The 11,798-nt window shown below is 47.3% G+C and overlaps 1 protein-coding gene across 1 annotated transcript; it reads right to left on the bottom strand.

Annotated features, from left to right (window-relative positions):
• Positions 1 to 296: 296 nt before the first annotated feature.
• LOC112239921 (hatching enzyme 1.2-like) lies at positions 297 to 1,671 on the bottom strand. The gene has a single exon (XM_042304576.1). The coding sequence runs from the start codon at positions 1,308 to 1,310 to the stop codon at positions 501 to 503; it is 810 nt and encodes a 269-aa protein (XP_042160510.1). The 5' UTR covers positions 1,311 to 1,671; the 3' UTR covers positions 297 to 500.
• Between the last annotated feature and the right edge of the window lie 10,127 nt (positions 1,672 to 11,798).

The raw sequence follows: 11,798 nt of genomic DNA, 5'->3' as shown, positions 1-11,798 counted from the left end.
AACCATAACCCTAACCCTAACCCTAACTCTAGGTTAATGTTCATCCCCTGGCTCAACATTAACCATAACCCTAACCCTAACTCTAGGTTAATGTTTATCCCCTGGCTCAACATTAACCATAACCCTAACCCTAACTCTAGGTTAATGTTCATCCCCTGGCTCAACATTAACCATAACCCTAACCATAACCATAACCCTAACCATAACCATAACCATAACCATAACCATAACCCTAACCCTACACTAAATGATGTAGTGTGGACAATTGACTGAAATGACTTGACAAAAGAAAGATAGAGGACTTATGTGCTTCCTCATGAGATGTATTTTTATTTCCATTACTATCAACTAACGAACATGACAAAATGAGTTAACCTCACGTTGCCTTCAAACAACACAATGCCAGATCATTTTAACATTGACAGTCCGACATCAAATTCAGACATCAGATTCCGACATCAGATTCAGACATCAGATTCAGCTCCAACTTTTCCCTCCCTTTAACACCTGTAGAGCTTGTTAACCCTCTGAACGTCGATCGCAGACATCTCCAAGCTCTGTCCGATGGGCACAGTGGCGTCAGGAATAGGAGTGATCGTCTCCTTCCTATACACAGTGCTGAACGACCATCTATTATAATGCATGACGGAGGAGTAGTCATAGGGAATGTCCAGGTTGTTGGTGTCCTCTTTGTCGAAGTTGGGCTCCTCACCGTGTTCAACATACTCCCAGTTGATCCTGATGTACTTGTCGCGGTCACTCCTGTTCTGTTCGTGGTAGAAACCCAGAGCGTGGAGCAGCTCGTGCTGGATGGTACCGTGGTAAACACACCCTCCTTTTTCGAGGGATACGAGCTGCTTACCTCCGGTTTTTCCAACCCATGAAGAACAGCCGGATCTGCTTTCGATGCTAAGGTAGTCCCTCTGGTTGCTACGTTGGACGAAGCGCACGCAGGTCTTGGCGTGGAAGGTGTTCATGGCATACTTGATCTTCCCCTGGGAGTAAGAGTCAAAATCTGAACTGAGCGTGTAAGGAATCTTGACGAGGTTCTCTGACTTCTTCCTCTCCCAGAGACATTTGTTGGACCACAAGCACCTGATGGCAGTCCTGGTTCTGGGGACCATGACGTCTCCTTCCATCAGCATCTCTGTGGTGCCATTGTTGGTCTCCAGGATCCTGGTGGTGATGTCCACCAGATCATCTGGGTCTTCTGTGAAGACCATCTCATCCTTCTCATCAAGCTGGAGAGGGTGGGCCTGTGTGAGTCCTAGGAAGAGGAGGAAGAAGGAGAGAGAAAGAAGGTAGGCCATTTTTCTTAGCAGTTGGAGAGACTGTTTGGGTGTCCTCTTTCGCTGTGGCTGTGGGGGACAGCCTGGCCAGACGGATGCCTGACGAAGACCCAGATGACACAGGACACAACATTCTCAGAAGCCTCAACTCGTGACCAATCCAGCCTTGAACTGGCTGAACCTGCTGGTCATCACTCTCTGTACCCAAAGTAGCAAATGTTTCACTGTTCCCATTGTTCAGTTGAAAGTTGTATCATCTTCATATCAACCAACGTCTGTACTGATGCATGTATGGGTCATTCAGAATGACTACATAATCTTCAGACAGAGTAGTTAGCCGCGTCTATTCAAGTTGTTCAGGTAATGTAATGTATCTATACCAGAGCTGTAGGAGTTGTCCAGCTATGCTGCTACAGTCTTTATGATGCGCCACCACCAGACCAGACACTCTCTCCCCACACATTCCTAAACCAGAAACTCTGATTGTAATTGCCCAACTCTGAGGCCGCTGTAGCCTGGTTGAGGCATTAAGGTCTTAGTGACTAGAAACATGGTAAAGGACAGACAATACTGTATAGTCCACAAGTGGTAACAATTTCATTTCATTCAATAATCCGGTTTACGTTAATACGTCGTTTTAAAGGCCTTATACCCAATCATTCCAATCCTAGCTGTGCTGAAGACATTGTACTGGATACACATAGACTGTGTGTCTGGGGCTGGTGTTTGTAGGGTTATGGAAGAGTGGAGGGACAGGAATGCTGTTTTTGATTCTGTTAGACCCCATAGCAGCACTGCAGAGATCCTAAAATGGTTGAGGATTGTGAATGGTGTAAGTGGGTGGTGACGGAGTGGGTGAGTACACAACAGATAGAGAACAGGCTGAGTATCTCTCTCTGTGTATATCTCCCTCATTCCCTCTCCCTCCCTCGCTCCCTTGCTCTCTCTCTCTCTCCCTCTCCCTCTCTCGCCCTCTCGCCCTCTCGCCCTCGCCCTTTCTCTCCCTCTCTCCCTCCCCCTCTCCTTCTCCATCTCTCTCTTCCTCTCTCCCTCTCTCCCCCTCCCCATATCCCTTTCTTTCTCTCTCTCTCTCTCTCTCTCTCTCTCTCTCTCTCTCTCTCTCCCCCCTCCCCATCTCTCTCTCTCACATACTGTAATTCATCCTCCAGTATTTATCTACATGTGTGTGCCACACACTGGTACACTCCCTCCTCCTTCCTACACCACATCATCAGACATAACCTCAGTTCCTAGTCTTCATTCATCCCGCCTGAGGTGAGAGGGCGAGAAGAACTGGGTCTGATGTATGTCCATGGGCCTGACATACAGGCACTGTCTCCAAACGTTCTGCTTCACACTGATTAAGCTACACAGTGTGAGGGACGACCTTGGATCAACTGCACTTCAAGGATAAAGATCTGTATATGGCTGAAAGCTACACACTCCTCTATGGTGAACCATCACTCTACTCTACTCACCCTCCCTAATGGTACATTCACATATAGAAATGACTAGTAGTCTAAGGATTAAAAGCCACCCGTGTTAAGTTTGTTTAAATTATTCTACCTTATCAACAAGTGCAAAGCTTCTATTTATTTTTCCTTTGATTTTCGTACTTCCTTAGTAACCTGATGAATATGTCTTCATTGCACCGCTGTCATGTTCAAGCTTAGTTAAACGACTGTGGGTCGACTCTACTCTTGTGGTACGGCAGATAGCACCCCTCTTATCACATACAGAGATTCATATAACATTCATGGGAGTTAGATGATCAAGACAGACTATGGTCTCTAATGCCACCATATTCCCTAGATACAGATGTAGGATCTTAATGTGAGCCCGTTTGCTACACCAGGAAGAGAATCGTGCGCAACAGGAAAAGTGAATTATTATGTGGATTATAATTCATGGACATTTTTGTAGGGGTTGATACATTTTCATAAGGGAAAATGAAGTCTGAAATTTTAAAGTGGAAATTACCATCCTTGAATACACTGCTAGTTTGCATTTCCTGCTGTGCAGGAAGATTCCTGCACAACAGGAGGATCGAATTAAGATACAGCATCTGTAGAGCAATACTTTTGACTAGCCCTCCCCCTATGTAGTGCACTACTTTTGTCAAAAGTAATACACTTTGTAGGGAATAGGGTGCCTTTTGGGATGCACAGTATGTTAATATCTAGGGTGTGTAGATGAAACTAGAGATGCCACTGTAATGTGATGGAGGAGATTTACACTACAGTACAATGCTGAGAACACACAAATGGAATGAGGAGGAGAGAGAGGAGGAGAGGAGGAGAGGAGAGGAGGAGGAGGAGGAGAGGAGAGGAGGAGGGAGGAGGGAGGAGGGAGGAGGAGAGGAGGAGAGGGGGAGAGGAGAGGAGGAGGAGGGGGAGAAGAGAGGAGGGGGAGAGGAGAGGAGGAGAGGAAAGGAGAGGAGGAGAGGGGGATAGGAGAGGGGGAGAGGGGGGGGAGAGGGGGAGGAGAGGAGAGGAGAGGAGAGGAGGAGAGGAGAGGGGGAGGAGAGGGGGAGGGGAGAGAGGAGGGGGAGAGGAGAGAGGGAGAGGAGAGGAGAGGAGGAGAGGAGAGGGGGGAGGAGGAGGAGAGGAGGAGAGGAGGGAGAGGAGGAGGAGGGAGAGGAGGAGAGGAGAGGAGGAGGAGGAGGAGGAGAGGGGAGAGGGGGAGAGAGAGAGGAGGGGGGGAGAGGAGAGGAGAGGAGGAGGGAAAGGAGAGGAGATGAGGAGAGGAGAGGAGAGGATGAGAGGAGAGGGGGAGGAGGAGAGGAGGAGAGGAGGAGAGGAGAGGAGGAGAGGGGAGAAGAGAGGAGGGGGAGAGGAGGAGAGGAGAAGAGTGGAAGAGGAGGGGGAAAGGAGAGGAGAAGAGGAGGAGAGGGGAGATAGGGGCATATTAACCAACTATCTTTCATTAGGGGTGAAAACTGATCTAAGATTAGCGTTTAGTGGCAGCTTTATTGTACTGCACTTCTGTCAGACGTTGAATAAAATACTTGCATGATACCATAACCAGTAAATAAGCACTAACCCTTGTATAGTACAACATGGACAGAAGAAGTCTATTTAGACCTGCTAATTACACCTGGATGTAAACTGAACGTGCAAGTTTTCAGTAGGCATGGTGTTGTGTACTCTGACCAACATGGATTATTAAGGGATCATCACCTAGTTGGAACTGTGGGGTTAGACTGTGAGAAACTCCCATTGGGTGTTTGTACAGGACAGGTTGGATGGACACAAAGCCATAATCCTAATCCAGACACATCTATGAAGGTTCTGTATAAAGTACATGGTCTCTCTGGACTCCAGCATCCAGACACAGCCAAGAAGTCTGTCAGATGTTGAATAAAATACTAAAACGTAAGTATTCCAGTCTAGGGAGTCTCCACTACTGCATCCAAAGACTCTTCCCTCCAAAGAGTCTCCTCTCCACTGCCAAGAAAGATGAGCTACTTCAGTTCTCTCGCCTTAGTTCTTCCTAGGCCTCTCCCTGGGGATGACGAGGATGGGATGATCCTTAGTTCTTCCTAGGCCTCTCCGTGGGGATGACGAGGATGGGATGATCCTTAGTTCTTCCTAGGCCTCTCCGTGGGGATGACGAGGATGGGATGATCCTTAGTTCTTCCTAGGCCTCTCCGTGGGGATGACGAGGATGGGATGATCCTTAGTTCTTCCTAGGCCTCTCCGTGGGGATGATGAGGATGGGAGGATCTTCACAGAAGACACAATGATCAAATTAAGACCACAAATCTGTACAAGTGTTAAAGGAATGGGAGGCATGAGTGAAAGGACGTTGGATTTAGAGGTGGTCTTTATTTGAAACCATAAGGTTTTAGTTCCAGGTCCAAAGTGTCTAATTATTTTATCATAATGTCAATTCATTGTAATAGCATGGAAGTAAAAACAGGTTTCATGAAACAAAAAAGTTATCCTCTAGCACCCTCAAAGTCAACTCTGGACCTGGAAGTCAGTTCCTCTGAGTTTTCTCATTCTTCCTGTCTGATCAGGGACTAATTCAGACCTGGGACACCAGGTGGGTGCAAGTCATTACCAGGTAGAACAGAGAAGTAGCAGGCTCCGGACCTCGTAGGGTAACAGTTGAACACCCCTGCGATAGAGTTTCCCAAATCATTATCAGGTAGAACAGAGAAGTAGCAGGCTCCGGACCTCGTAGGTTAAGAGTTGAACACCCCTGCGGTAGAGTTTCCCAAATCATTACCAGGTAGAACAGAGAAGTAGCAGGCTCCGGACCTCGTAGGTTAAGAGTTGAACACCCCTGCGGTAGAGTTTCCCAAACGATTATCAGGTAGAACAGAGAAGTAGCAGGCTCCGGACCTCGTAGGGTAACAGTTGAACACCCCTGCGGTAGAGGTTCCCAAATCATTATCAGGTAGAACAGAGAAGTAGCAGGCTCCGGACCTCGTAGGGTAACAGTTGAACACCCCTGCGGTAGAGGTTCCCAAATCATTACCAGGTAGAACAGAGAAGTAGCAGGCTCCGGACCTCGTAGGGTAACAGTTGAACACCCCTGCGATAGAGTTTCCCAAATCATTATCAGGTAGAACAGAGAAGTAGCAGGCTCCGGACCTCGTAGGTTAAGAGTTGAACACCCCTGCGGTAGAGTTTCCCAAATCATTATCAATATTGGATCTTGTAGGGACTGTGTATTAGCAAGCCTCCCTCAGCCTGTCAGAGATATGATTATTAATGCACATCTGATGGGTTTTGTTCAAGTAACAGGGTTGACTAGGGGGTGGTAGTGTGTGTGTGTGGGAGAGTTCATCTTCATGACAGAGTGTGTGTTTGGTACAAAGCACAGACTGTGGTGCTCTGTCTGATGACTGCACACACAGACATAGATCAGGGTATTTGTGTGGGCTGTCCAGGCTCCCACATGCCAGCTCTACACTCTCTGTCTGTATCCCAAATCCCACTACTTTTGACCAGGGTCCATACTGTATGTCTCTGGTCAAACGTAGTGCACTAAGTAGGGAATAGGTGGTCATTTGGGACGCAACCTGTCTCTTACACACACACTCTCTTGTCTGGAAGAGGGGATCACCTCAGAGGAGTGAAATCACAGGGAGAGATAAACTGACTTGACTGAGTTTGCCCTGAAATGTTCACCTTGAAAACAGGAGGCGGAGAGAGAGCTGTGTGAGAACAGTTTGTTTTTATAAGACTCCAAGAGCAGAAAATGTACATTTTGTTGAGATATATTATATTGACTTAAATTCAGTTTGAATTATATTTAGATTTTAGTCATTTAGCAACTTTTACCAGAGTAACTTACAATACATCTTAATGTGGTAAGGTTGTTTTAAAGGTGTAGTTTAACTAAAATTACCATATTTTCCCACTAGACCATAAAGTGATTGTTTCCTTGTGACAACCCCCTTAGAAAGTACTGGGTGGTCTATGTTCTCTTGTGGTAGTGAGGGAAGCTTTTTTTATTGTTAAGTAGCACACTGTGACGAGGGGCAAACCGCTCGCACACACACACACTGTGACTAGGGGCAAACCGCTCGCACACACACACACTGTGACTAGGGGCAAACCGCTCGCACACACACACACTGTGACGAGGGGCAAACCGCTCGCACACACACACACTGTGATGAGGGGCAAACCGCTCGCACACACACACACACTGTGACGAGGGGCAAACCGCTCGCACACACACACACTGTGACGAGGGGCAAACCGCTCACACACACACACACTGTGACGAGGGGCAAACCGCTCTCACACACACACACACACACTGTGACAAGGGGCAAACCGCTCACACACACACACACTGTGACGAGGGGCAAACCGCTCACACACACTGTGACGAGGGGCAAACCATTCACACACACACACACACACACTGTGACAAGGGGCAAACCGCTCACACACACACAGTGACGAGGGGCAAACCGCTCTCACACACACACACACACACTGTGACGAGTGCCAAACTGCTCACGCTCACACACACACACGCTCTCACACACACACACACACACACACACACACACACACACACACACACACACACACACACAACACACACACACACACACACAGGGGCGGGGGCGTATGCCTTATGGCTAACGAGACGTGGTGTGATCACAGAAATATACAGGAAGTCAAATCCTTCTGTTCACCTGATTTAGAATTCCTCACAATCAAATGTCGACCGCATTATCTACCAAGAGAATTCTCTTCGATTATAATCACAGCCGTATATATTCCCCCAAGCAGACACATCGATGGCTCTGAACGAACTTTATTTGACTCTTTGCAAACTGGAATCTCTACATCCTGAGGCTGCATTCATTGTAGCTGGGGATTTTAACAAGGCTAATCTGAAAACAAGACTCCCTAAATTGTATCAGCATATCGATTGCGCAACTAGGGCTGAAAAAACCTTGGATCATTGTTACTCTAACTTCCGCGACGCATATAAGGCCCTGCCCCGCCCTCCTTTCGGAAAAGCTGACCACGACTCCATTTTGCTGATCCCTGCCTACAGACAGAAACTAAAACAAGAAGCTCCCACGCTGAGGTCTGTTCAAAGCTGGTCCGACCAAGCTGATTCCACACTCCAAGACTGCTTCCATCAAGTGGACTGGGATATGTTTTGTATTGCGTCAGATAACAATATTGACGAATACGCTGATTCGGTGTGCGAGTTCATTAGAACGTGCGTTGAAGATGTCGTTCCCATAGCAATGATTAAAACATTCCCTAACCAGAAACCGTGGATTGATGGCAGCATTCGCATGTAACTGAAAGCGCGAACCACTGCTTTTAATCAGGGCAAGGTGTCTGGTAACATGACCGAATACAAACAGTGCAGCTATTCCCTCCGCAAGGCTATCAAACAAGCTAAGCGTCAGTATAGAGACAAAGTAGAATCTCAATTCAACTGCTCAGACACAAGAGGTATGTGGCAGGGTCTACAGTCAATCACGGACTACAAGAAGAAAACCAGCCCAGTCACGGACCAGGATGTCTTGCTCCCAGGCAGACTAAATAACTTTTTGCCCGCTTTGAGGAGAATACAGTGCCACTGACACGGCCTGCAACGAAAACATGCGAACTCTCCTTCACTGCAGCCGAGGTGAGTAAAACATTTAAACGTGTTAACCCTCGCAAGGCTGCAGGCCCAGACGGCATCCCCAGCCGCGCCCTCAGAGCATGCGCAGACCAGCTGGCCGGTGTGTTCACGGACATATTCAATCAATCCCTATACCAGTCTGCTGTTCCCACATGCTTCAAGAGGGCCACCATTGTTCCTGTTCCCAAGAAAGCTAAGGTAACTGAGCTAAACGGCTACCGCCCGTAGCACTCACTTCCGTCATCATGAAGTGCTTTGAGAGACTAGTCAAGGACCATATCACCTCTACCCTACCTGACACCCTAGACCCACTCCAATTTGCTTACCGCCCAAATAGGTCCACAGACGATGCAATCTCAACCACACTGCACACTGCCCTAACCCATCTGGACAAGAGGAATACCTATGTGAGAATGTTGTTCATCGACTACAGCTCGGCATTCAACACCATAGTACCCTCCAAGCTCGTCATCAAGCTCGAGACCCTGGCTCTCGACCCCGCCCTGTGCAACTGGGTACTGGACTTCCTGACAGGCCGCCCCCAGGTGGTGAGGGTAGGCAACAACATCTCCACCCCGCTGATCCTCAACACTGGGGCCCCACAAGGGTGTGTTCTGAGCCCTCTCCTGTACTCCCTGTTCACCCACGACTGCGTGGCCACGCACGCCTCCAACTCAATCATCAAGTTTGCGGACGACACAACAGTGGTAGGCTTGATTACCAACAACGACGAGACGGCCTACAGGGAGGAGGTGAGGGCCCTCGGAGTGTGGTGTCAGGAAAATAACCTCACACTCAACGTCAACAAAACTAAGGAGATGATTGTGGACTTCAGGAAACAGCAGAGGGAACACCCCCTATCCACATCGATGGAACAGTAGTGGAGAGGGTAGTAAGTTTTAAGTTCCTTGGCATACACATCACAGACAAACTGAATTGGTCCACTCACACAGACAGCATCGTGAAGAAGGCGCAGCAGCGCCTCTTCAACCTCAGGAGGCTGAAGAAATTCGGCTTGTCACCAAAAGCACTCACAAACTTCTACAGATGCACAATCGAGAGCATCCTGGCGGGCTGTATCACCGCCTGGTACGGCAACTGCTCCGCCCACAACTGTAAGGCTCTCCAGAGGGTAGTGAGGTCTGCACAACGCATCACCGGGGGCAAACTACCTGCCCTCCAGGACACCTACACCACCCGATGTTACAGGAAGGCCATAAAGATCATCAAGGACAACAACCACCCGAGCCACTGCCTGTTCACCCCGCTATCATCCAGAAGGCGAGGTCAGTACAGGTGCATCAAAGCTGGGACCGAGAGACTGAAAAACAGCTTCTATCTCAAGGCCATCAGACTGTTAAACAGCCACCACTAACATTGAGTGGCTGCTGCCAACACACTGACTCAACTCCAGCCACTTTAATAATGGGAATTGATGGGAAATGATGTAAAATATATCACTAGCCACTTTAAACAATGCTACCTAATATAATGTTTACATACCCTACATTATTCATCTCATATGTATACGTATATACTGTACTCTATATCATCTACTGCATCCTTATGTAATACATGTATCACTAGCCACTTTAACTATGTCACTTTGTTTACATACTCATCTCATATGTATATACTGTACTCAACACCATCTACTGTATCTTGCCTATGCCGCTCTGTACCATCACTCATTCATATATCTTTATGTACATATTCTTTATCCCCCTACACTTGTGTGTATAAGACAATAGTTTTGGAATTGTTAGCTAGATTACTTGTTGGATTATTACTGCATTGTCGGAACTAGAAGCACAAGCATTTCGCTACACTCGCATTAACATCTGCTAACCATGTGTATGTGACAAATAAAATTCGATTTGATTTGATTTGATTTGACACACACACACACTGTGACGAGGGACAAACCGCTCACACACACACACTGTGACGAGGGGCAAACCCGCTGACACACACACACACTGTGACGAGGGGCAAACTACACACACACACACACACACACACACACACACACACACACACACACACACACACACACACACACACACACACACACACACACTTGGATAACATTTGGGCTGTATCATGGCACATAGGTTATGAAGTGTTTGCTGTCATTACGATGTCCACTAAGAGGACAACTTTGCCACAGATGCCAAAAGACTGTTGACTTATGCTTTAATGTATCGAGCCTATTTAAATAAGTTGATTCAAGAATTATAGAAATGTATTTCTTGTCATGAATCAAGATCCCTACAGTCCTCTGCCAGATAGCCAGCTTGCATCCATCTCAATCCCAAGCAAGCCTAGCAACAAGCAACAAGCCTAGCAACAAGCAACAAGCCCTAACAGCAAAAGGACCTCGTCACACAAGGACCAGTCCTAAACACAGCAACAAGCCTAGCAACAAGCAACAAGCCCTAACAGCAAAAGGACCTCGTCACACAAGGACCAGTCCTAAACACAGCAACAAGCCTAGCAACAAGCAACAAGCCCTAACAGCAAAAGGACCTCGTCACACAAGGACCAGTCCTAAACACAGCAACAAGCCTAGCAACAAGCAACAAGCCCTAACAGCAAAAGGACCTCGTCACACAAGGACCAGTCCTAAACACAGCAACAAGCCTAGCAACAAGCAACAAGCCCTAACAGCAAAAGGACCTCGTCACACAAGGACCAGTCCTAAACACAGCAACAAGCCTAGCAACAAGCAACAAGCCCTAACAGCAAAAGGACCTCGTCACACAAGGAACAGTCCTAAACACAGCAACAAGTGTTTTCTTCTTTTAGTTCCCACCGTGTCTCCATGGTCCACTTCCAGACAAACTGTATTTGCTACCACCAGCCAGAATAGCAGGCCTGGCTATCCTCAGAGGGTCAAGGAGGGCTTGGTACCCAGCCAACAGTGCACTGAGCTGGGCCGGGAAGGAAGGAGCATTGGGGGTGCTTGGATGATCTATGATCCATACCCCCGTGGTTGTATTGAGTCATGGCAGACAGACAGGCAGACAGACAGACAAGTTATGGCATTTTAGTATATAGCTTTCTGGTGGGATAGATAGGTAGAGATTGATAGATAGATAGAGATTGATAGATAGATAGAGATTGATAGATGGGTAGAGATTGATAGATAGGTAGAGATTGATAGATAGGTAGAGATTGATAGATGGGTAGAGATTGATAGATAGGTAGAGATTGATAGATAGGTAGAGATTGATAGATGGGTAGAGATTGATAGATAGGTAGAGATTGATAAATGGTTAGAGATTGATAGATGGGTAGAGATTGATAGATAGGTAGAGATTGATAAATGGTTAGAGATTGATAGATGGGTAGAGATTGATAGGTAGGTAGAGATTGATAGGATAA

The sequence above is a fragment of the Oncorhynchus tshawytscha genome, linkage group LG02 (assembly GCF_018296145.1).
Source record: "Oncorhynchus tshawytscha isolate Ot180627B linkage group LG02, Otsh_v2.0, whole genome shotgun sequence".
Classification (NCBI taxonomy): domain Eukaryota; kingdom Metazoa; phylum Chordata; class Actinopteri; order Salmoniformes; family Salmonidae; genus Oncorhynchus; species Oncorhynchus tshawytscha.
The sequence above is the reverse complement of the archived record's forward strand: the minus strand, read 5'-3'. Positions and strand labels throughout refer to the sequence as shown.